At 40.4% G+C, this 27,276-nt stretch overlaps 1 protein-coding gene across 1 annotated transcript; it reads right to left on the bottom strand.

The window, feature by feature from the left end:
* Positions 1 to 1,836: 1,836 nt before the first annotated feature.
* spred1 (sprouty related EVH1 domain containing 1) lies at positions 1,837 to 26,701 on the bottom strand. The gene is made up of 6 exons (XM_027172446.2): positions 25,830 to 26,701; positions 13,874 to 14,054; positions 11,642 to 11,810; positions 10,005 to 10,051; positions 5,876 to 6,031; positions 1,837 to 5,783 (listed from the first exon to the last, which is right to left on the bottom strand). The coding sequence occupies exons 1-6, from the start codon at positions 25,859 to 25,861 to the stop codon at positions 5,130 to 5,132; spliced, it is 1,239 nt and encodes a 412-aa protein (XP_027028247.1). The 5' UTR covers positions 25,862 to 26,701; the 3' UTR covers positions 1,837 to 5,129.
* Between the last annotated feature and the right edge of the window lie 575 nt (positions 26,702 to 27,276).

Genomic DNA, 27,276 nt, shown 5'->3' with positions numbered 1-27,276 from the left:
TATCTATCTATCTATCTATCTATCTATCTATCTATCTATCTATCTATCTATCTACACACACACACACACACACACACACACACACACACACACACACACACACACACACACACACACACACACACACACACACACACACACACACACGCACACGCACACATACATATATCCCACAGATTTCTGACACATAATGCACATAAGATGCATTACTGTAACAAAATAAGAATAGATTTAGGTAAATGCCACACTTCATATAATATTCCTATATGACAGTCAATGCTTTAAGGATTTCATAAATGTATTATATGTGTAGGTGTATTTTATTTCATCAATGGCAAGAACAAATAAACAGTGTGGAAAGTATTTATTTCATACAATAATTATTATAATTCAATTCTACAGAATACAACAAGTGACCCTTTTCATATGAGGAAGATTGTAACAAATATTTAATGTCTCAAGAAACATAAAATTATAGAGATCATTAAATCAGAGGGAATTAGTTTCATTTGAATAATTTAATGATACATTTTAATGAAGTAGTCAGGGTTGCAGTGGATCTGTAGCTTATTCTGGGAAAAGTGGGTGATATGAATAGAAGACCCCCAAGAGCTTCAACAAGTCTTCAGATATCAGAATGGGAAAAACGTGGCATGGCTATTGGTACCAGGTGGACTGGCTTAAATATTTTACCACTCAAAAAAAAAAAAAAATATCCTGTAGATCTAAATTGACTTGGGAAGGCTATGCTGTAAATAATCACTCTTTACAACTGAAAAGCATCTCAGAAGCACAAAGCAGAAAGCACAACACCACAGACCACATTAGGATCCACTGCCTGGTGTTTTATCTGTCTTTAACTGTCTAGCATTCTTTGCTAACTGTAACTTCAGTTTCGTTGGTTTTACTGGACGGGGATGGAACCTAAAGTGGTTTGCTATGCATTCTGAGCTACTTTTCTGCTCAGAATTTTCTGCTTTTTCGTCTCTGAACCCTCTTATCAAGTTGTTTCAACCCACAGGACTGACGCTCATTGGCTGTGTTTCACTCCATCCTGTGCAAACTATAGAGACAAACTAATCCATGCAGTACCAACAATCATGCCATGAACAAATCACTGAAATCTCATAATTTTCCCCATACTGATGTTGGATGTTAACATTATCTAATGTTCTTGACAAAAAATTTTTGCATCACGATATTGCTACATAATTGGCTGATTAGATAATTACATGAACGAGAAGCTGTTTCTAATAAAGTGTATTAAGTCATCACATCACCTTTATATGTTACACACACTACTGCTGCTATATATTGCACAAAAAGCATAATATTACATTATAATGTTATTTGCACTACCATGTACTTCTCACACTTTATGTACATAACTGATCATTTATATATTCTGCATTCATATTTAATACTCATACTGTCTATTGTATCACATCTGCATTGTCTTGTATAGTCTGTTTTGTCTTGTATAGTATAGTGTTATTTATGTCTGTTCTTTTGAGAGTTACAAACAGTTGGAACTAAATTCCTTGTGTGTTTCAACATCAACACACGACCAATAAACCTGTATACAAATGTATTTGAAATATCGACATGCTTATTATCAGTGACATGATATTATCAGTACAAATTTATAACCGTTCTTTAACACAGACTTAGTTTTTATCAACATCGCTGCTTTATACTTACTTCTGTGTCCCGTTAGTCCCTCAACCACTTCTCAGCATGGACACACACACACACACACACACACACACACACACACACACACACACACACACACACACACACACACACACACACACACACACACACAGCCAAGAATACATTAAAACTCACCTTTTATTATGGTAATGTTATTTTATATGTCAAATTACAAGTGTATGATGTAACATAAAAACAGTTACAAACATTTGTATGCATATTTACATTATATATTTATGAAACGTAACAAGCTACATCTGTATAAAGAAAATACAACTATGACATGAGTTACTGAACTATAAATATTACATCATATACTTGGTATTTTTCAAACCATGATACAAATACCTAGACATGTATAAATCAATACAACCATAGCAAGAGCGGTTAAGTTTCGGATGGAAATTCTGATGGACGTGAGGCACTTTTTCGAGGTTGTCAGTGGGTGAAGCAGATGGCACTAAAACTCAGAGATGCAGATAAAGAACCAGGCAGTGTTCATAGTGGAATCATCAGAGTACCATTTATACGGCAATTACCATAACACAAATGTCTTCACAACTGCAAACTAATCACGTTAACTTTACATCATCAAGCGCTATGAAAGGGAGGGAGCCTAGCTACATGTCAGTGTGCCAAAGCATCGAAGAATTCCAAAGAAACCACTAAACTGCTGTGAACATAGCTGTTGTTGTTTTTTTTTTTTTTTTAACATCACACAGAAATGACAGATTTACATAAGCATTTCTCTAAGCAGTAAAGAATGTTCGTCTTTTATGCATTCCCGAGTTATACACAAAGTCCAAGAGTTCAAAAATAAAAGACTAGCAGCAAGTGGTTAAAAACTGAAGACGGATAAATGCTAAGTTAACGGCAAAGTTCAAAGGAAGCAAAGAAAGCAGACAGGTTGCATATTAAATACAGCACATTACATGTGGCTTCACCGTCCTGCTTAATGCAGAATGAAACTAGGCATTAAAGTATCTGCCTACAATATAATTGTATGGATGTGGCCTATTCTACATGTCTTCTCAGCCAGCAAGTTTTGTTAAGGTTCATCAAACCTTGGTTCAGCTTGCGACAAAAACCCAAACAAACAAACAGAAAGAAAAAGAAATCCAATACAGTACGAGTATGTACTGTATCCATACAGTATGGAAACATAAAATCGGGTGAGACAACCACAAGAAAACATTTGTGATTAACAAATCCAAAGTTTTAGTTTTAACAGTCATCCATAGCTGAATTTTATTCCTCTCAGCACATAATTAGTGATTGTTTCTAGCAGCTTCATATGACGAAACCTTGGAGAAGTGGACTGCCACTACTGTACCTTCTCTAGCCCTCTTTCTGCAATACCAAACTAGAGCCAATCTCTAGTAAAAGCTTGATCGTTTTCATCATGTACGCCCTCTACTTTCAATGTGAAATAATACTAAAAGGTGATCTATGTACATAATGCTGTCAACTCAAGCTATAGTATATACGACAGCAGTGATAAATACAACTCTCTCTTTAAAAATTTGAATGGGATTATTATTGTTGCTTAAATATAGTGTTACATATTTACATAAGTTTTTTTTTTGAGTTTGGTACCATCTACTATATTAAAGTGTCACATCACCGACTTTTATGAAGCGATCTAAGTGTTTCTCGTGGAAAGTTTTGCATAGAAAATAAAGTGTGTTGATGTAAAATGCAAAGGGAGCTCAGAGAACTGGAGTATGAAAAGCCTCGTACTGGACTTTAAGAAATTGGGCGCAACGTTCCTGCTAACAGGAAAAACCGAAAAAAACAAAAAAAACCTCGATTTGACTGATAACTGTCGAAACTGCAGTGTCTAATAATGACTTGCTTGACATTTTCTTGTGAATCTGCAGGAAGTGATTTACAGTGTTGAGAGAAATCTTGCATCTTACAGCATCTTAAATGATATTTAAATCAAATCGTTTTTTGTAAAACGTAAAGCACAAACTCTCAAAACTATGACGGAGACTACATACTGGATGGAATAGAAAACGTAGACATGAAGCTGTAACCAAAGCTTGGAGGTGAGTGCTTTTATAAGGGGCATTTGAATGGAGAAACTTGTATTTATTTTTAATGGGATATCCCTGGATTCAAGTGCCTTGATTGATAATGGAAATTGGAAACCCTTTTAACGGTGATCATTAAAAATGCCAAAATGTGTCAAGTCATGTAAGGAAAACTTGCTGGTTGAGCACAATTTCAGCTTGAAAACAAAAAGTCAAAAGCTGAAATCAACCCAGTTTCACTCTGATCAACATGAGATGAAATTGAAATGTACACTTCCTAAACTTCCTGACTAATTGGTCTCTCGATTTCTTGCTGATCTTTACATGGAAATTAATTTGCATTTACATTTCTGCCATTTTAACAGACATCCTTATCCAGAGTGACCCAATTTTTTAAATTTCAATTTATACAACTTAGCAACTGAGGGTTAAGGGCCTTGCTCAGGGGCCCGGGGGTGGCAGCTTGGTGGACCTGGGACTCGAACTCATGACCTTTTGATCAGCAGTCCAACACCTTAACTGCCCGCCATATTCCCCTGGTAGCAGGTATAAAAGTGGACGGTTGTAATATGTCACCAATCACTCAATGCTTGAATGCACCTGTGTGGTCCGAATAGCCAATTAGAAAAGGATGGATTTTAAACATGAGCACGATAAATAACATACTATCATTTCGAAAGAAATGACATTAATGTCTTTTGCAAAACAATGAAAAGAAAAAGCAGGAAAAACACACCCATTACAGAAATAAAAATTTGTACTGGTGAAACTTGTCAAAAGTGTTTTTTAGTGTATGTACCATTATTCATGAGGGTTACCTTTCATGGGAGAACAATTAACTAGTGCCTGTTTTCTTTTGTCTAATAATTACACAGTCAGCGAATGCTCCAGTCGAAAGAGAAGGCCACTTTAACCCTACTGCAAATTCACAAAAAGCAAGAAAATATCCCTTTTAGCATACCGATACAGCAGATCCTGTGTATGCACAACCAGTTTTGTTTTCTTTGTTATAGTTTTGATCTCTGTACAAAAGACAACATTCCTTCACAAAGGTTGCACGCTATTTGTAATGATAGTCTGACATTTGCATGTCAAGTGATTTTTTTGTCTCTTTTTTATATATATTTTTGCTCGTTTTGTAATTTCGAGTTTGTTCTGTAAACGCCTTCCCTTCCGTAACGAGCTCTGTGACGTGAGCTCGAGAGCCCAAGAAGATCCGGTCATTGGCTTCTGCTGCTCTCGGCCAAATCAAATCTCCAAAGCCTCCAAAGTGGCGGGTGGAGCACCTCACCTGCCTCAAGGGGTGAATGAAAAAAGAAAAGCGACAGCGGCGGTTGTTTCTTCATGTGGCCGTGTGTTTCTCCCCGTCTGCTTGGCTCAGCCGGCGGCCTTGTGTTTGCCACCGCAGCAGTGGCAGGCCTCTCCGCAATGGTGACAGGCCCGCAGTGGTGGGTAGCAGCACATGCAGGGTGCTATTATGGAGAGGCCGAGCAATGCCAGCCAGCGCACACAGAACTGCTCTTCACTGGAATCGCACGAACATGGGTCCGAGAAGTCACCCTCCGAGTCGGACATGCAGTGGTAGAGCATGCTCTCTGCACACAGCATGCAGCTCACCTTGTAGATGCACTGCTTGATGGGGTCAGGTGCGTCCTGGCATTCCCCGCGCCGGTTCTCCTCATGGTTAAACATCTCACGGCAATATATACAGCGCGAGCGTTCACCGTCCTCTCGCCGCCTCCGAGACTTCTTGGACTTTAGCAGAGGCGAAGGCTGCTGAGTTTTGATCGAGTCCTTGGTGCCTGTGCGATGCTCAGAGCCATCCAGAAAAGAGTACTCACTTTTCTTGCTGTCCAGTTTAGTGAATGTACTGGAGAATTCGGCGTCGTCACGCTCTGTGTCCGGCTTCCACATGACTGGGTGCCTGTAGTCCTCATACCCGCGGATGCGTACATCCTTGCGGGGGTTGATCCGAACGACCTCTTCGTCGTCCATGTGAAAGCTCACGTGGCGTGTTGTGGAGAAAGAGACCTAAAACGATAGGGAGCAGGATTGTGTCAGGTACAGCCTGAAACACATACACCAAAGTCAAGTAATGCACTTTGTCTAAGGCTTGAACTTACCTGCGGGGGCAGATAGCGGTGGCTTGGACTAGGGAACTCCTCGAATGGCTGAGCACGAACATAACAGCCCCGGAAAGGTTCGGTGGACACCACTCGGCCATGCGGAGAGAACGGCTCTCTAATAGGTGTGCAGATAGAAGGAGGCTCCGGATTAACCTGCAAATAATAAATGTATAATTACAGGCTCTGATTACATGCATCTCCCTTCACAAAAACTGACTCTGAGCAAAGTAGCTGATGAAGTGTTCTCTTTCCTTCCACCAGGTGGAGCCTGACATCCAGCAACACCTTTGGCATGGGAACGTTTTCATGAGTACTTAGTTTCTGTTGTCCTTGCAAGCATTCCCAGACACATTTTTATAGGTGCAGATTCTGCAACTATGCCCTTATCAAACACAGACACCTCAAATGTGCCAGATAAAGGAGCTCTGAGAACAGGAATAGATTCTTCATCTCCAAAATCCTAAATCCAATTGTTGTTATAAATACAAGAATTCAGTATGTCGAAGGGAAAATGACAAAAACAAATTCTATAATCTAAATCTGTAACATATCACAACTTTTACAGTTCATGCTGTAAGTGTAAAGTCAAAGACTACAGATTTTTTATTTATTTTTGAATTCACAGTTTATGATTATTGTTCTTGATGCTTTCAGTCAGTCTCGACTTCAGCGTACGGCATTACTGCTCTTGTTGACTGGACACTATTGGGTGTTGGTCTGTTTTTAACCCACATGTAAGGTCTTTAGCCTCCGTTAGTGCATGCACGCACGCACACACAAGTCCAAGACGATGCTGTGCTAACATCTGATTAGCAGTGGTTCAGGGGTGGTCCCCTTCCACTGATGGATGGGGTCAAGGGAGCTAGCAAATTGTGCATAGCAACAGATGTGCTACAGTGTGTAATTTTATACCTGCAAAAGGAAACTATTTGGTAGGTGTAACAGAAAAAAGATTTTTTAAATTATAAAGTAGGTGTCCCTCGTTAACAGGAAATGTGTTGTATAATATTTAGAAATGTATAATGTATATAATATTCATTCATCCTGTGGATAATCCTGGAATGTTGCTGAGATGCATGTAAACATGGCTCCGGCAACAAAGTAGGCAAGCAGCTTTGAGAGACTGGTGTGAGTTAAACCTGACCACCTTCACCGCAACACAGGAGGAGGAAGTTCCAAAAAGCTCATGGAAGTGGGGAGCTATCATGAGGCTGGAAACTGATATCTAAATTACAGCTTGCACATCGGTGAAGCTGCATGAGCGTGCTGCTTTTAGGGCAGGCATCTCTCTCTCTCTTTTTCTCTCTCTTTCTTTTTTTCTCACACACACACACCCACCCACACATGCACACACCCACCTACATCCAGGTTTTTCAGCTCTCTGCATGTGGGGGAGGCTGCTGGCACTGGTTAGTCAGTACCGTGTGTAAAGTAGCCCACGCCAGTGTTTTAACACACAGCGGAAATCTGGTTTGCTCCCAGCTGCTGCTACAGTAATTACTGTCCTGTGGTTGCTAAGAGATGCTTCCTTTGACTCCCCCCCTTTTCTTTTTCTTTTAATGCACAAGAACATATACACATAGTATGAAAAAAAGGGCAAAAAGGGAATAAAGTGAAAAATGGAGTGGAGAAAATGGTGCATGTACGTGTATGTTTGAAAGACAGAGAGAGAGAGAGAGAGAGAGAGAGAGAGAGAGAGAGAGAGAGAGAGAGAGAGAGAGAATGTACGGCCAATGGGTCTGCCGGGGGAATGTCATAAACCAGCTCCAGCTGGAGAAACGCAGGCCAGAACTTAAAAGCCAGATGACAGCTGTGTGTGCGCATGTATGTGTGTGTGTGTGTGTGTGTGTGTGTGTGTGTGTGTGCGGTGGGAGGAAGGGAGGAGAGTTAGGCAGTTGAAATGAGAACCAGACTTGGAGTTCCTTTTAAAGCCCTTGCTGCAGAGCGGCCTGAGCCCGAGCATATGCAGGGGCAAATCTGGTTGTGATCTACCCACAGAGCACTGTGGGAGATAAGAACTGAGGCCTGGCAGCGCACCAGCACGAGTGAACGCACATTCAATGCTCTCTCTCTCTTCATTTCTTTTGCCTTTGCTTTGCAGGCTTGCACTCTATTCATGACATGTGTGCACAGGTCTGCTTATCAAATACAAAGTCACACGTAATAGCTCTTTTTCACGTGCGCTCAAGGACTTGCGACGGTTTGAAGGTTTTTACCCTAAACGTGGTGTTTTGTCTTTAGCATCAAACCACTTTAAGGAAAAGATTAAAACCTGATGGAGAAGGATCACGCTCTTTAAGTTGCATACCCAAGAAATCTTAAATGTGCAGCTCTACAAAAATATACTTAACAACATTGCCAATTAACATTAAAGACAACTTTTATGGATGGGAAAGTCTGCTTAATGACAGATTTGGCAAGACTTGTTCTCCTTTTCCGAGTTTACTGCCTCCCCACAAGATGATTTTCCTGTACACAACTTCCTTACTGAGGGAGGGAGAGGAGATGGCAAACAAATTCTTGGCTCAAACTAAGATGGTTCCAATCACAACAGGAAAGCACACACTCGGCTCCCAGTCTCCGAATCTTCAGGCATTTCTATCTATTCAAGACAAGAGAGCAATTCATTTTATCTTTGCTCTCTTTATTCTGAAAGAGTTCACCGAAGATTTTGTATTTATTTATCGTATTTCTTCTTAGCACCCATAAGATCTTAGAGAAGTCTGCAGTAAATGGACAGATCATGATTCACAACTTGTAAGGTAAAGAAATGACAGCTAATAAGCCTAAAGAATGTCTAAAGCATTTCTCGATCTTTAGGAATACCGCATATCATCTGTTTGGTCAGAAGCCCGTTTTGATAGTCGCAGTGGATCAGTGCAGGTTGGTGCTTTGGCGAATGTGTAATTGTTTTGTCCGTGCCGTTCTGAAGGCTGAGGCGTGTGAATGACTAAGTGTTGTGCTGCGTCCTGGCTCTGTAACCCCAGCACTGTGCTGGTGAATCACCATGGCTACATCCTCAGTGGCTCCCCGCATCCCTCCTCCACTCTCTCGCCGCCTAGCAACAGCAGCGCCATTGGAGCCGACGCATCACTGATCCCAGGTAATCTCCACAGCCCTTTTCTGTATGAATGAAGTCAAATTCCAGCATGGTTCAGGATGGGGACACTTAAAAAAAGGCCATAATCTGCCTAAACGTATTATGTCTGCTTGGAAATACTTAAACATTGTAACAACGTGAAAAACCTACATGCTGACAGAGTATACGATTTACAGCTTTGTGGTAAATAGGCTGCAGTGAAAAAACTGCTTTCTACACAAAAACAGGAACCACCATGGCACAGTTCAGATTATCAGTCCATCACTGGAAAAAGAACGATTTTGGTACAGAAAATAATCTAACAATGGAATTTGGAATTTATATATTGTGTTGGATATCTTGCCATGAGATGACACGAAAGACAGTCACACCTTTCCAAAAGCACAAAAAGAAGGATATTTAGGAAGAAATATTTATGGCAAATAGTAATAAATGTGCCATAAAGCAGGAAGGTATTCTCCTGACTTGAAAAATTCAAGTTTCCCAATTTCCGTAACAAAACTGAACATTCGCAGAGGTCATCATTGCTTTTGTAATAGTCGTGATGACTGGAAAAGATAAAAAAAACTACCGGTACGTCCAATCTTGATGAAAATTTACATAGCAGACTTCTGGACTCGTCCACAAAGCAGACACGTACGTAGACAAATAAGCAGTTAAACGCAGTCAGAGAGCTTTGCATATGCAACAGATTGTAGCGACCCATATCTATCTAGCCCATAAGAAGCAATGCACTCGAGACAGAAGATTAGGCCTGTCCATGGGGAAAATTTCATCACCACCCGTTTGCGAAAATGAGTCACGTATCTGTTGACTGCTACACGCTTCTGCCATACCAGGTGCCGATATCATTTCACACAACATTTGCTAACGGAGGCTGGAGAGTTCTTTGATTTTTTTTTTTTTTCAGATACCGACCACTCAAAACGGGTGCCAAATGACTAAGGGGCATTAGGCAGGCATTTATCATGATGTCTCATTCTGCTAAACCCTGGCCACATTGCATTAACCTTGTGTTCGACTCACCTGTAATCCATCTTCAGGAACCTCTGAGTCACTGTACACCGGACAGCCTGGAAAGAGAAAAGAGAAAAAATGAGTAAGGTGCTCATGGACAGAGCAATACTGGTAACCACATATGCTCTAAACGTATAGGGCAAATGTGTATGTGGAATACGGATTATGTAACATATCTAAAGTCAGTCTGTGAAGGATTGTGCTTTTAAAAATGGAGAGAAACAGGAAGGTGGCACAAAGTTCAGGGAAAAAGACTTTTGCAGCACCAGTGAGTAAGAACAAATATCTCCCCATGTAGTTACACAGAATCACCTGATTTTCAGATGAATTATAGCTATCATGACCTGTTTTTTCTGCAGCGGTACCCCAAGATACAGAGGAGTAACGATGAGGGTAAGTGAAGGAAAGACAGGGAGATGGAGCACAGCTCGGATAGGAACGGCTTTGAGTTTCCTGCGGCACGACTCTGCCGGTGCCAGGCCACTGTGCTGGATGAGCCATGTGCCTGGTTACTATAGCAACAGCGCCCTGCAAAGCTGCCACGCTGCGGTGCGGGCAGTGGAGCGATGCAACAGGAATACAGAGGAACCTGAGCGAGGCATTACACAACACAGCCGGGCCTGAAATACACAAGAGCAGCCCACCCCATCTGCTGAGTGTGCTCCGAACAGCAGCCTCCAGAATATTCCATCAGTACCGAAGTACAGCTCATAGACCTTACAAGAAAAAAAGCCTGAACTAGTACTTTAGTTAGTTAAGTTGTGTCTGCCAAAACAGAGGAGATTCTTTAAAACAGGTTTCTTCTGACCAACTAAGACCCTTTTCTGCCAAAAGTATAGTGTATATATTTTTCTGAGTATAGTGAAAATGAACAGAAAAGAGGCGTGTACAGCAGTGCCGAACACTTATTTCGATGTTATACAACTCATATCAAGTGACTTTCGGTTACTAAACAGCAAAATATGAATTATATAAATGATTCCTGCTAGTTATAAATGCTATCTTTGACGTTTGGTAAGAAATACGCTCAGCATCAAAATCTGCCAGACCACATGATCCCCTCCCCCACTACTTGAACTGGTGTGCTCCTCTCCGCTCCACAGATTCTGTTCATCCCCCAGGTGACCACACCTTCTTTACCTGCAAGCCACCCTTCCCTTCACGGTTACCTCCTTTTGGCTTGCTTATCTCTGATTTAAGATAACACTACACTAATCAGGTTCCTGAAAGTTGCGGCTTGCTCCGAAGGCATGTTAAAGTTAATTAGGCACAGTTCACTATCTAGGGTTCTGATCTGGTCTGAGGTTGGTCAATGACGTCTTCCGCCCTGCTGCTGGACTGTGACACGCATTCATATAAAATGAGAACACAAACACAACCCTGTTTTATGTGCAGATAATTGTCTGAATTGAACTGATTCCACGGTGGAGAGAAAAGATGGTTTAACAAAGCTTTTTCGATCAGATGAAACACTGATCATTCATACCTGCTCTCGTTAGAGCTCAATGATTCTGAAATCTTATCCAGTTCAAGAGCATGAGGTGATAAGACAGGTAGAAGTGCAGAAACAGGAAGGACACTGTGCTGCATACGGGTCTATACAGGTTTTGTTGTTGCTAAGAGATTATTCAGGAGCGAGGCCAAACCTTGCTTTATGTCCTCTAGAGCTCGCCGTATCCCCCGGTCGAAAGCTCGGGCATCAGCTGGACTCTGGAAAGTCAGGCCAAACTTCTTGTTGTCGATTCTCCAATGATGGAAGATAGGGTTGACTTTATTGTACACCAGGTCCCTCTTTATGATGCACTCCAGCACAACCTGAGGAGAGATAATGTCAGATTTAGAAACACACAGAGGCAGAAAAATCTTACAAACTGCAGTTAATAAATAAGGAGAAATATACTAAAATAATATTATAGAATGATTAGTAACAAAGTTCCTAGCGGCTGCGAGCATACAGACAGTGTAAATTATCCAAACCAGAGACAGAACACATGCAGCCACAAAGTGTGAGTGTACAGAAGATTATTAATAATAAGGGCTTTTGAACGAGCTCCAGCCCTTCCCCTGAGCAGATTAAATGAAATGAGAAACGCCCATTATTCTCTAGGGCTTGAGTGCCAGTGGGGGAGTCAGAGGGGGAGTCAGAGAGAGAGAGAGAGAGAGAGAGAGAGAGAGAGAGAGAGAGAGAGAGAGAGAGAGAGAGAGAGAGAGAGAGAGAGAGAGAGAGAGAGAGAGAGAGAGAGAGAGAGAGAAAGCCTGAGAGAGAGGCAGAGAGAGAGAGAGAGGCAGAGAAAGAGGCAGAGAGAGGGAGAGAGTGAGAGAGAGAAAGCTTGAGAGAGAGAGAAAGCTTGAGAAAGAGAGACAGAGAGAAAGACAGAGAGAGAGAGAGAGAGAGAGAGAGAGAGAGAGAGAGAGAGAGGCAGAGAAAGAGGCAGAGAGAGGGAGAGAGTGAGAGAGAGAAAGCTTGAGAGAGAGAGAAAGCTTGAGAAAGAGAGACAGAGAGAAAGACAGAGAGAGAGAGAGAGAGAGAGAGAGAGAGAGAGAGAGAGAGAGAGAGAGAGAGAGAGCACATCTAAATATATCGGTTCTCATTCCATATACCTTTTTTGTTTTGTTCAAATTTGCAGGACTGGGTCAAGTGTGGAGGTGAGACTGAGCGTAACCACCGCAAGTTAAATACATGCAAAGCGAGCAGAGACAGAAGTAATGCTGTTACAGGAGAAGACGCTATTCAAACAGTGCATTCCAGCAGGCAAAGCATGGCACGAGAAGACAGCAAGGTGAGCAAATGCAGATAAACAAACAGTGGGGGAGGGTCAGCGGAAGAACGGCAGACAGAAAAGGATGAAAGGCAGAAAGAGATGAAAGGAAGTGCAGTTAAAACAGAGATATGAATGGAATTCTAGTTGGTGTGTGGAAGGCTTGGTTTAGAGCCACCATTGAGACACTGATATCAGTCTCTTTACTTCGTTGACATGGTGAGAAAAGAGACAGATGATGACTTCGTCCACGATGACCACACACACACACACACACACACACACACACACACACACACACACACACACACACACACACACACACACACACAAAAAGATATAAAGCAGCCACTGTATTGATTCTCTCGTCTCGATTAGAAACCAAATCAAGCCCAAAACTAGCACCGTACCCTACACGAATCGCAAATTGTTTCCCCCCTCTTTCAGAATGATGGTGTAATTCAGTGGCAGATTAAAGCATGTCTGAATAGAGAGAGCTCAGTAGCCCATTGGTGGGCTATATTTGGCCTGTGCTGACTCATCAGGACACTCTGTGCCGCATCGCTACACTTGTAGACAGATTCTCTCCAACATCACGGTTACTGCCATCTTTCAGATGCGTTTCAGATGAAATGTGGATCAAATCTAAAGCCCAAACCCACCATACCACTCTCCTCCTTATACAGCTCGAACACGCAAAGCCTCTCACTACAGCATGGACCTGAACACTTGCATATAACAGAAAGGTAAAATGGAGAACTGATAGCACTTGTATATGTGAAAAAGCATTTTGTTTATTGACTAAAGAATTGTCTAGTTGCTGAATTGAAAAGGCTAAAAGCCTGTGTAGACTAAAAGAACCGCTTCTGATCAACTCTGTATGAATAGACAGCACTCCTACATTTTCTTTCACTAAACAGCTTGTCTCTATTACTGATGACATCAGCCGGCGTCATGTGGAGCGCTCCTATTTTGAGCTACCTGCCCTGTGGATGAGTGCTAAGCAGCTACTTCCTGTGAGTGTGGAGCGTGATGATCTCATCTCACAGCCCCTTTTCAGAAGGATGTGCGTCACTCAGACATAACAGACCAAGATGAATTCCAAACACGGATGCTTACCAACTTGTCTTTGAGTCTCTCCCCCTGGATGAGATAATCCACGCCGTTGGGGCAGTCCGAGTCCGGCCGGCTAACTTTGTGGACCGACACGCAGCTGAGGCCTCCGCCTCCCAGAGGCAGCCATCCGCCACTGGAGTCATCGCGAGTCATGACCACTGCTCTCACACGCGCATAACTGTCACTGTGAAGGCAAACACACACCATCATTAGTGAAACATTCAGAATCGTCCAGAATCAAAATGGAGTAAAAAATGGCTGTTCAATGCATCGACTGGGTTTCTTAATCATCATGATAATCACGGTTTCTGCTTTCAAATACAATTTATGACCAAAAACACTGAGACGGTTAAATGTTTACATGTGTTCCATTAAAACCTGGTAAATTATCCACAGATCAACTGTTTTTTTTCTTTCTTCAACTTTCACCTACTACATATGGGAAGCAGTCGTTCTCTCTCTCGTCTATTGCTTCTTCGATTAGATAATTAAAATGTGAGTCCGGAAATGACAAAGGTCACAGTTGGACAAACATAGTTCTGTATGGATGCTAGTAATGTATTAAAAGACATCAGCCACATTTTTTTTTTGTCACATTAACACTTTCTCGAGTTAAAGTCATTTCTCAGGTGGGGCATTCCAATTATTTACGACAAATCCTAATCTTTCTCTGCCATTTTGAACACTAAAATCACCACTTCCCTTTTCCTTGTAACAGAATCTGTGTTTTAAACACCGAATGAAACGTCTGATCAGCATTTTGAGAAACCTGTCTGCAGAACAAAATACAGAAGGTCATACAGCTCATCGGTATAAAATACACTCACACCACTCAAATCCTGAGAAGAACCAGTAAGAAGTTCAGTTGTGTCAGAAGCAGTGTCCTGGATTCATTTCTGTTTTTCAAGCTAGTTGGTGTAATCCTCCACACCAGTTATGTGCTAAACATATTCCTGCCAGTGAGGTTATCATCTATCAGGACCAATTCCAGAAACAGACAGATTAAATACAGATAAAGCTATACACACCCAGATAGTGAAAATTTCTTTGAAACACCATGTCTCTAAATGGAGGCAGTAGACGAATAACAGCTGTGGTAAAAGACGGAAAAAGAAAAAAAAAGCTCTTTTAGAGGAAGAGATGGTAGTTTCGGCATCGAGTATGGTTCTCAACTTTAAACATTTCCACTCAAACACTTTATTTGAACACATAGAGGTGATTCTGATCTAAACTGTTTCAAAAGTGTATTTGTATTTAAAAATCCAACTACAGTATTTTAAAAGCACTCAAGGAAGTCAAGCTTGATCGGATACAAAGAGCAGGAGGGTTAAAAAAAAAAAGAAGAAAAAAAAAAAAAAGCCTGACTTAACCTAATGGGACACACTTCCTTTCACATCCGCCCACCATTACCCCACCTATCTCATGAGAGCAATCTCTTTGCATTGCACCACACACACACACACACACACACACACACACACACACACACACACACACACACACACACACACACACACACACACACACACGCACAAACTCAGAATCATCTGCACACAATGACGAGCACAGAGGCAAAGGTTGTTTTTTTCTCCTCCGTGTTGAGAGGGCAGAGTTCAGATGGAAGAGGATCAGCCAAGACCCAAATTCCCAAAAGATTCCAAGCTAGTGTGCTGGAAGAATACCTTCATTTCCGAGAAAAGAGGAAGCGGCTATTATGAGCTAGAATATGGGGTTCCGAGAACTCCGAGCTCCAAGACTATTTTACACTCTTGCTCCAAGCCCATATTCTTAAAATGTCTACAGGGATCATTCAAATGTTAAAACTGTGTGTTTAAAATCATCACTGTAGGTTTTTGAAAAAGACAAAAAGATGAATAAATGCTGAAGAAGAAGAAAAAGAAGGAAGAAGAAGAAGAAAAAGAAGAAGAAAATTCAGTGAATGTGCAGAATAACGCTACAGGTCACACACTATCCTGGGTTGTCCTCGGTTATACCACAATTAGATATTTTTCACATTCTTATAGTTCCCTAATCTGCACATGTGTAATGCAGTTGAAACAAGGAGGTGTCAGACTGAGCAAGACGGGGCACAAGGCTTCTATATCACAACCATACAGGAAGCATGCTGAAGGCTTCATGTGTTCCATCCCTGCCGTTTTTATAGCGTTTGAAACAGACTGATGAAAACACAGTGTTTGTGTGACTTCCACGTTAAACCAGATCTAACGCACAGCTTTGGCGAGGTACATGTTCATCTTTAACACCTAGAACTTCCAGGGCAAAAATCACACCACTGCTGACTGGGCGGCTTGTGTGACGCACTAAGGCACTGGTTTACGTGGTCCCCGAAAGATGAGTGAGAAATGACTTCATTCTTTATACAGCGAAGTAGATGAGTTTTGGTTTACCTGAACGCAAAGAGGGAGAGCGCAGAGGCTCATGATTTACAATCGTGTGCAAAATCTCCCAGCGTGTGAAGCACTGCTTGAGTGCATGTGTGTGAGGCCTGACCCGGGAGGCAGGGGGATCCAGGGCCAGCCGTTTCCTGGCCTGATTTAAAGAGGAGGAGGAGGAGGAGGAGAGCAGTAGGATGTGGCCTGAGCCCTGGGCTCCTGCCAAGTCAACCCCAGCCTCTCCCCCTCCCACTCCACATCGCACAATGGCCGCTTCTCTGCTGAAATTTCACGTTATTGGATACCAGGCCTGGATTTTTGTGCTCGCACAATGTCCAGGCAGTGGAGCATGCTGCAGGAGAGACACGCTCTGCAAGCTAAAGCTGGAAAAGCTCCTCTTTTCATTAGCATCAGAAAAGGGAAAAAATGTCACCCCTCTTTCCTGCACCAAACCAAAGAAGGCCTGTTCAGCTCCACTGGCCTATTTCCTTTATGGAAAAAAGGGTAGAATAAGAAAACACATTGAATAAATCACCATGAGAGTAAATAAAAGGTACTTTCAAACTCATCACCATTACTAGTGCACTTGATTTCTGAAGAGGAAACTAAACCATGGCCGGTTTCATTTGACGCACCCTGTTCTTTACACTGAGATGATAATCAAAGATTTAAATTCTGACATGACAGAACTTGTAGTTTATAAACTATCACTAAAGAGATATTATTGAAGCTGAGGATTAGAACGTTTCTATGCTTAATACTCATGGTTTTCTTTTACAAATGATTTCAAGCAGAACCCCTTTAGAGAGTCAGAACCATTATCCAACAGTAAAACCCTTGAGGTGAAACTGCATGAGAGAATAATGTATTAAGGTGTATTAAGGTAAATGTGTACCTCACCAAAGCTACGCGTCAGACCTGGTTAAAGACGAACCCTGTACGTATACACTGTGGTCTGACTGACCAATTTCAAAGCAGTGCCATTCTTCTTTTTTCACGGTTTTCTCAGGATGTGCTTATTTTCACGATTCTCCAAGCTCAGATACTTTTAACGTAGGCCTTGTGCTGCTTCATGTTAAGCTATTTGTCCATTTGATTTCGGGAAGTTTTAGAATGTGAAAAATCTCTTCTTGGTATATGATTATTGCTAAAAAAAGGTTCTTTTGAAACTTCGACATACAGTACAGGGTCTTGTGACGCAAAACCACAAAAAGTTTTATAAACTCCTTTATTAATGAGGAATCAGACTGGACTGTGACGCATAGATGAGTCACGAAGCACATCCGGCCTGCCTCTAAATGCTGGTTTATTCGTCTGGGTTGAAGCATCTGCATATTTGCATTGTGACACAGTGAGAAACAGGGTTTATGAGGAAGCCTGGCAAACAGAGGTGTACTCCTCCAAAATCCTAACATCATGTAGAGCATGAACAAGCCCCCGACTGAACACTGACTGGCTCAGACAGGAAGTGTGTAACATTGTGTAGGTTATATGAAAGGGGTTCTGAGTAATATTATTCAGATTATTCTTAAATCTGTCTGCCAACCTTCCTAATGTAATGCTATAATGAGAATCTGAAGAGTTATATGTTATCTAGATGTTTCACTTCAGGCTTGTTAGCTGGCTCATGTGTTGTGGTAGATAACGAACATTTGCTGAGTGTATTAGTAAAAAAAAAAAAATGAAGAAATACGGCTTTATTAAACGATCTCTTTAAATAAATCTTCATCTTCAACATTAACTTCACTTCTCCTATATTTACATTTATGACATTTTGGCAGACGCCCTTATCCAGAGTGACTTACAGTTTATCTCAATTTATACCGAGCAGTTGAGGGTTAGGGGCCTTGCTCGGGGGCCCAGTGGCAGCATGTTGGTGGACCTGGGATTCAAACTCACAACCTTCTGATCAGTTGTATAACACATTTTTACCCACATTTCTTCTTCCTTGTGAACACATTCAGGTTATGCAACCACCCGTACATGATGTCCGCACATGTACCTCAAAAATATATGAAGACAGACGTGTCAAAAAGGCAAAAATCATGAGTTGCTTTCTATTGTACATTTTTTTTTACCTTCTAGCATAAATACATAGCTTCTGTAGTCCCTTCCCTTTCCTCTGACAATCATGTGAATGCAGACCTTAATTCATAATAAATTAGCATCTTAATGGCATGAAAAATAAACGGTATAAATCAAAAGAAATTTGTAATAATTGCATGTGCTCTAAAAACATATGCAATTGCTTTTAGCTTGATACATGATATAAACTGCATCCTCATTGCATCTGCATCTTATTTTACTTATAGTAAGTTAATAAAAGTCAACTTCGGGCATTGCTGTATTAAGCTTGGCTGATACAAAACTAACAAATAAGACGTAACTAACAACTCTTAGTACTCAGAATCTTAAAAAGCAACAAAATGAACCTTAAATCTTTTCTTATCTTTATACACAAACACACAACTAGGCTGATTTTACGTGTTACAAGTTTTCTAGATTCCACAAACTACATTTTTCAAATATTGGTTTTAAATGATTTCTTACTTTTAAATTATTCTGAAAAAAATCAAACCGTTTTATTCTTTGTTAATGCTCCTGACATAAAGACCCTTCTCTTGATTTTCTTATGGAGCCTTTAAGTTTGGGATAAAACTATAGAAACGATCGAGACCCTACTCGCATCTGTATTAGATTAGTATTAGACGTCTGATAAAAGACGTTATTCAACTTGGCACACTACACCTTACTAAAAGTTGGCTAACTAGCTAATTTAGGCCTGGGATGCAGCTAAGATGCATTAAAAAGCTGACGTAACGAGTACAAGTTTCATATGGCTTCATGATTTACAGCAAGGGTTTCCATATGAAGCTATAACAAACAGCAAAACAACTGCCAAAAGGATAGTGTGCCCGGGGGGTCCGCCAGATTTGGCGCCATCGATTTTCTGCCTCTCTCTGATGCTATCCCATATTTTGGGAACACAATCCTGACAACAATGCTTTAGTGCCCAAACGCTGTGGTATCGCAATAAATCATGGTCCAGGGTTTGTGTATCGAAAGCAAAAAACCTTCTTCTCAACATCAATCAAGCCACATATTGAGATGATCTTAATTTAAACCGCAAACATTCAGAAAATTAAAACCTTGCACTGCGTTTACAGAAAAAGCAGAACCGCAAGTTTGGACTGCAGCAGCGTGACGGCGAGCTTTGATGTTAAAGTGCTCTCTGGGGATGCAGCTCTAATCGACAGAGTAAATGCTCAAAATGCGTTGCGAGCAATGAGGAACCGGGTTCTTCCACCGTCACACACATGAGACAAAACTTCCCTCAAAATCCCTCTTACTCAGATTTAATTAGCATGACTCAGCAAACTTTTCCTGTTAGTAATGTCAATAATCTGTAAGCTCCTGCATCATCACATCAGTTTATATTAGCTCTACTGTGAATAAACCAGTTAGCTCTCAAACCCAAACCACAAACCAGTGTGGACATTTCTTTATTAAATATTTAATAGGGGTGTAACACACACTATCTGTATTTAGTTTTAAACGCAAAGTAGTTTTTCTTTTTAAATGAACCATACTACTATGTCCCCTGGAAACACTGGAAAACTCTTGAATGAACCACAGAGGTTGAAAATGGCAGCAAACTCTGGCTCTGACTCTGGTTCCTGTTACATAGATCACTCCATATCACAGGTTCATTACCAGTCTCAATTCGAGTTGTGCGTAACAATATTTTATCCCGAAGTTATTTTGTTTTGTACCTGCTTTCAAACTATTTTATTAGGTCTATTGCTTCAAATAAAAACAAAACAAACAAGTACCTACATTTAAACCACTGCTACCCTGACCAGGGAGTTACTACGGATGAACGAAGGAATGATGTAAATCTATAGTACAGTGCAGCACGTTACGTTCATGGTCTTTGTTTATCCTGCAAGCTTTATATTTGACTGCTCCCATGTGACTTTCTCCCCCTCACGCTTAATGTGTATCTCTTGTCTCAACCAGATGCCCTGTCAACTTTTCGTTGGAAAAAAACCAAAACAAAACAAACCTATTTGCCTCCTATTCACATCAGCTGGGAACACATTATCTCTCCATTCTGAGTTATGTACTCATATTCGGTTACATCCCTAATAAGTACTGTATTCATTACACAGGCTGATTTTGTACATGCTACTACATACTGCGAGTGTGTTAGGTAAAGAACATAGCCTCGGTTGGTTGATAATATGCTAAACTTCTGAAAGGCTTTGGAGTAATTAAATGCTCATGAAACAATTTAGAAGTGATACACGATTCACAATCTTCCAACAAACACTATTATACTCTGTAGCACATTCATGTAGGCCAGACTGGCAGTAAGCTATCTCACTGACACTGATCTCACGACAGTATTTTATGAGTCTAAGATGAATGATGAAGTTAATGATACATGAGATGATTAATTACGGGACAGCTGTAATGTCGCATTTCCCACTGTGCTCTTTGAACATCCACTGAACACATTATAATGTAGTTTGTTCTATACAAAATATACACTGTATACTGTATTATGAGTGTAAGGGTAAAATATGAAATAATTCCTGTTTGAACATGTTCAAAGTATGCAGATGCACAAAAAACACATCCAGCCACTATGCACCCAAGCAGGCGCACAGATTTACCCTCTTTATTTTCAAAGAGTTTGGGGAGCTGATGAACAACACAAGGCTTTAGATTTACATCTGTAGCCTGTTATGCCTGTGGCCTCCTAGACAAGAACACAGGCTTAGCGCAGCTGCAGCCTAATCAAGCTCAACACACACACACACACACACACACACACACACACACACACACACACACACACACACACACACACACACACACACCTCAAGGAATTTACACACAGCTCAGAAAGCATAGGCTACTCTGACGGACAACAAAACAGGGCTTCTTGTATGTAAGTAAATAAGTGCAATCAATACAGAAGTAGTCACTCAGTTGTTTATCCCCTTCATAAAAAAGGGGAAAATTGTGTTTGGCTAAATCAAATCAGAACCAAGCCACGTCATTTTATAAAACGATATTACAGACATGTGACATTCATGCTCTTTGCTTGCTCTGTTCCTTAAACACAAAAAGGAAATGAGAGCAACCTTAGGGAACTGCTTCAGGTCTTACTCAGTATTTGAGTTTTGACCATGGAGGCAAAAAACCAGGAAACAACCTCACCCAAAAACCAGGATATTCAATAACATCACAATAATATTTTACAGGACTAAAACTAACAAGTGTGTCTGCTTTTCTTTCCTTATAAACCTCGTAGAAATTTGTGGTGCTTTAATATAAGGAGCCACTAATCGTGCAGCACTAACAAGCTGCAGGGAAAATGCTGCTAATCATTCACTTCCTACACAGACATCATGTAGATATTGCGGTCCAAAAAACCAACCCTTCTCCCATGAGATTTCTTATCAACAGCCTTTCTTTTATGAGTTCCACTAATTCCACTAGATGCATTCTCAATTTAGCTAAACTATAATTTGACTACTAAAATGGCAGGAGAGGTTATCTTGACGTGCTTTAATCAGGCCACACAACTGTCAAAACCGTCTCAGGAAATACACAGGTTAGTGATTTAAAGCATGGCATCAATAAAATTGAGCTGTGAAACGTGCCCTCAGGAAAGACATGCCTCGTCTAGATCATGATGAGAATGGCACTGAAGTTAAAAACAAAACAAAACCTATAGCTGAAATGACTAGACAAATGCTGAGGAGAATCAAAAACAGTACATCAGTTCTTTTAGAGAGTTCTTGCACTGTCCCAGTTTTCATGTTGACACAAGACGGAGAATGTGAAGCTACAACCAATTCATCATTAGGCATTATTCATAAAAGTGTGCTAAAAAAACAAAAAAACAAAACAAACAAACAAACAAACAAAAAACGCAACTACTTATAGAAACATTGTGTTGAGTTCATCATTACTAATCAATGTTTCTTTTTGACACCAAAGACCACAGTTCTCTTCATAAAGTAAAAAAAAAAAGATCTGTGTATAAAGTAGGAACGAATCCGTGTTTTCGCTTAGGAAAGCAAGCGAGTAAAAAAAAAACAAACAAACCCACAAACAAACAAAAAAAAAACAGCCATGTTTCCATCACTCATCAACAGCATAAAAGAAAGGCTGTTTTTAGCTTGACCACAGACTGACAACACGAATAACAGCTTACAGACCCTAACCCAGCTTACAGACCCTAACCCTTTATTTAAGTTATAAACATGTTTATATTTTCAAACCACTCAAGGTATCTACTTATATCTATTAAAAAAATCCTTTATAATTTCGAGTCAACAAAATGTGTCTAAAACATACAAAAAAATTGAGATAACAAACTTAAAGCGTGCTACCTTGAATTTGCACATCGCAACAACAGCCTCCTCCTTGGTTTATGGTATGGTACTGTAAATTAAAAGCACTCATGCATTTGTACCTGGAATTGGGTTCATTTTCATTAAATTTGTCTGTTTAAATTTGCACGGATCAGTAAAGATTGGAGCAGTAACTTAAACTTAGCAGCTAGTATGTAAATTATTAAGGCATCAGAAAAGGAAGTAAGGCATGTGTATGTGCATTGTTATCTACAGTAAGTAAGCATTTTTTTCCCGCTAGCTAGAATGTAGCTTAGACTCTCGATTTATATTACAGCACCACATACTCTTCTTCACTGGTTATCTACTTCAGGCCACATACATTGCAAACGAGTGCAAATGTCAACAAACTAATTTCAGAAGTATTCAGGAATGAAAATATAAGTGGCTATATTTGTGGCTTCAAAAATATTCATCAGCAGTGATGTAACGTCAATACTGTCTTTACTACTTTACTAGTGCTACTTTCTGCAGTACCGTACCAGTCAGAGCAATAAACAATAGCTAGGCATGCAACGCGACAGCTCTATTTCCTTTCTTTGAGCTTAGAAAGCCTCTAACAATCCCATTAAAAAATCTTATTGCCGTTGCCCTCATTTAGGGCTGAGAATCACCCTACGTGAATTAGCCAGTCCTTCAGTAAGAACCATTCAACATTCATAAAATGGAGCTGCCAGGACATGTACAGCAAGAAAAGTAAGTCTGACATTAAATTCACAACAGATTCAACACAACATGCCCATGTAGCACAACTGATTTTCCATTCAATACATGCTATGCTACGGGTACAACAGCATGTTTGGGTTTTATCAGGAAAAACAAATGGCAATATGTCAATGGAACAAGAGGGATGGGTGCAGGCAAATTCAGGCCAAATGTATTTACAACACAGTGCACTTCAAAAATGTGACAGGTAGAAAAGTGAATAAACAGCACACTTATCCTTGTTCTCCATGTGGGTGTGATGACTTTATTGATTATTGTATAAACACTTTGTACGGCACACAAACAACAGTCTGGATTCAATTAAACGAAATGTAAAAGTAAAAAAAGGGTGTGATTTGAATAATAAATTCATCTGAAATTTAACATTACCCCACATTTTATTTGAAAAAGCAATCTTAAAGAGCCTGCAGAATGCAAGTCATGACACTTTAATTTCTTGATAATAATAGCTGCTGATATGTGGTCTCTGGAATACTTTTAAATACAGTGGTATGAGTAATACAAATTGTGTTTAATCTTGTACCTTTTAATTTCCTGTTATTTTGTAGCCTTTGGCCTACAGTTCAGATTAGCCTGTCGTGTCAGTAGAGCTCCTGAAACGTCAAGGGTCTTCAAGCACCTCAAACAACAAATAAAGGTCTAGTCGGAGCATTCGACATGCGTCTCAGATCTATTTGCCAACATCCAATTTTAAAAATCTCAGCCAGTGTAGATAATTATTACTGTTACCTATCAGCTTATTACACAGTTGACAATAAATTCACCCAAAAATACTACACTGTAATAAAGACATATGAAAATGCAGCATATTAAGGTTTTGCAAACTGTATTGCATACGTCCACTAGGTTTGAAATGGAAATAATCACTGCGTCACAGACATGTCCTTACACATGCAAACACACGCGTACAGAAGTTGAAAAAGTATCATTCGGTTTAGAAGAAAGATGAGGGATTTTTTGCTAAATGCTTGAATCGATGTGTTATTGTGCCGTATTTTTCCTGACCACACCGTCAGCATCTGCTGATCCTCAGCACTGCGCAAAAGACCAGGGACAAAAATAGTTTAAAAAAAAAAATAAAAAAATCTAAAAATGATGCATAACAGTGACTATAATGCGTTTACAAACATCACTATCGATGTTATACATGTTAGGACGAAAACAAAAAATATAAAGTGATTTTAATATTGCATGTGTTAGGACTTAGTGTAGTTCCAAGGACACAGAGTGAGATACATATAGATGTGTTACATAGAGAACATGGGCGCTCCACTGACATAAGGCAGAACAAATCTGCAGTGTGCATGTAGTGCAACCATCACAACTTCAGCTGCACAGCAAAGGCCATTTGAAATGTACGAGATGTGCCAAGGCAATAATCAGCTCAACAGCATGCTAGCTGTGATCTTTGTGTGAGCCTCCGGTCTTTACAGTAGAGCTGAGTGTGAATGAGCAGCCAGGTAGTTTATGAATGGAGGCGGTCACGTGACGCAGCGCCTCCCGACCAGCTTTTTCCTCACTGACTGTCAACAAGCGATCAGCCCATTAAAAAAAACACGGATTAATCGTGGGAAAAAAGCGCAAATAATCACATAATACAACATCAATTTACACTACAACGCAAAGGGGGTCATTTGTACTTTTAATAAAGACCGTTTGGAGGGTTAAAAACGGCTGTTTTGGGGTTTTTTATGAATGAGGACTGCGATATGCAAATGAGTGTGATTGAGAAAAATATGGCGTCCACAGCCTGACTGAGCCCGACATTGCGGTAATAATCCCGCACACTGAATTGATCACCTCGCAACGCACAAACGACTTCTTTTTAGCTCTTATTTTTACACATGTATACATTTCCGACATGACAACACCCATTGGTAGCGATTTAATCAAATAAAAACGCTCTGAATCTTTGCGAATAGCACATAACTGTAGGCTCTTTAATCTCTATCGTGTTTACATTTCTGCTCATATTCATCACACAGACCATCAGACTCACAGGGTAAAAGGTAAACCTAAATAATCCCGAATATCTCATCTTCTTCACAACTTAAACTAATTGGCCGTGTTTATGAATAGCTTATAACATACACAGTCATGTAAATGGATGACATATTAAACCTATTATAACACACAGAGCCTAAAGAACATGACAAGGGGCCTTCAAAACAAACAATGTGGCTTTTCATTACAAACGTGAACTAAAAGGCTTAATATGGTTTAATTAAAGACTCGTAAAGGTTTTAATTTACATCACAGTGATAGTGAAACGAATAGCGTGTATATTAAAGCGTTGTGCACTTTATAATGGGGATAAAACAACTAATACGTGATACATTTAACCGTTTGAAACACTTCGGATTCTCAGAAGGTCCAAATAACTGACTAGATGTTTAAGGTTTAACTCACTCGTTATTTGGATTTGCCGGTTCTTCGCTCATTTTTTTCCTCACGGGGATCCAAATCCTGCAAATAGCATCGACGACGCGGTCAAGGCGGGGAAATAAATCGCAAAAATCACCATTTTGGTTCGCATCGAAACGCAGTTATTCACAAAACAGCGACAGTTCCGAAGTGACGGCGGTGCATCGCTGAGCTCCGCAGCTCCAACAAGCCGATTTAGAATAAGGACTGGAGCCGTAGCCGCTGATTCGGAGCTTCCCAGTGAATAAAATCCATCTGCAGCCGAGTGATCATCCTTAATGTCGTCTTTTGAGATCAGACACAAATTCCACGAGTGTCTAAACCAAATTCGTGCACAAAAATCCCCCTATTTGGTTGTAATTTAGTGACCGGGCTGCTAGCGAGCGAGCTGCTCCCTCAGAGCAACTTTCAGCCAACGCTGGAAAAGAGAAGCCTCTGTGTGCAGCTCAATACAACATGGACAGACCCAAAAGATCCCACACAAAGATGAATACATGTACTTGAAACGGACTAGTTCAAAAATGACATGCGAAAGAATACAATTGCATGAAAGAAAAGTGTTGTGGAAGTTCAGGGGCTCTGCTTTCTCTGTACGAAGTCCATTTTCAACTCGGCCGACGCGCATCGGAAAACTGGGCGGAAGCTTTGGCCTCACCGCTCCTCTGAAATCCTTCCGCCTCAAAGTATGAATAAGACATAACGAAGTAAACAGCAATGTGTTTTTGATTAAGTAGTATCGTCTGTCTTTTAAAACCTAAAAAGACATTTGGTCACAGTGGTTACTGTCGTGCTTATTTTGTCGATGCGAATGATAGGATTTCTTTTTTGGAAATCTGTTGAAAATAGTCCCCTTTAGTTCCCAAAAGAAGTTTAGTCGTGCAGGCAGGAGCGAGGAGGCAAGGCAAGGCGAGGCGAGGCAAGGCAAGGCAAGGCATGGCATACTTCTTACTCTGAATCCTCTTGGACAACCATTTGTTATTAACCTTTGACCATAATGTAAACAGTACATCAATGCTAGAGTGCAAAATAGGGCCTTTTCATTTTCATTTTGATAGATAAAACGTCTCTTTGTACGTGATCTTGTAATTCTGGACAGGAAACAGTCATACAACTGCAAAAGAATGGCAAGAATATGCACAAATACGCATTAAGTAAACCTTTACTGTTTATACGCATTAAGTAAACTGTTTATTATTGGATACCTTTGAATATATAAAAGGTAGCTTATGATCAGAAATTATGGCCAATTATTTAGGTTTTTTGCTCTTGTGGGTTACATTGGGTCAGGTATTTACATTTCCAGCATTCAGCAGACACTTTTATCCAGAGGGACTTACATGATCTCATTTTTATACAACTGAGCAATTGAGGTTAGGAGTTTTGCTTTACCACATGCCCTGGTATTGTTATGTTTTTAAACAACAAACCCTAA

The sequence above is a fragment of the Tachysurus fulvidraco genome, chromosome 12 (genome assembly GCF_022655615.1).
Source record: "Tachysurus fulvidraco isolate hzauxx_2018 chromosome 12, HZAU_PFXX_2.0, whole genome shotgun sequence".
In the NCBI taxonomy this organism is placed as follows: Eukaryota; Metazoa; Chordata; class Actinopteri; order Siluriformes; family Bagridae; genus Tachysurus; species Tachysurus fulvidraco.
The sequence above is the reverse complement of the archived record's forward strand: the minus strand, read 5'-3'. Positions and strand labels throughout refer to the sequence as shown.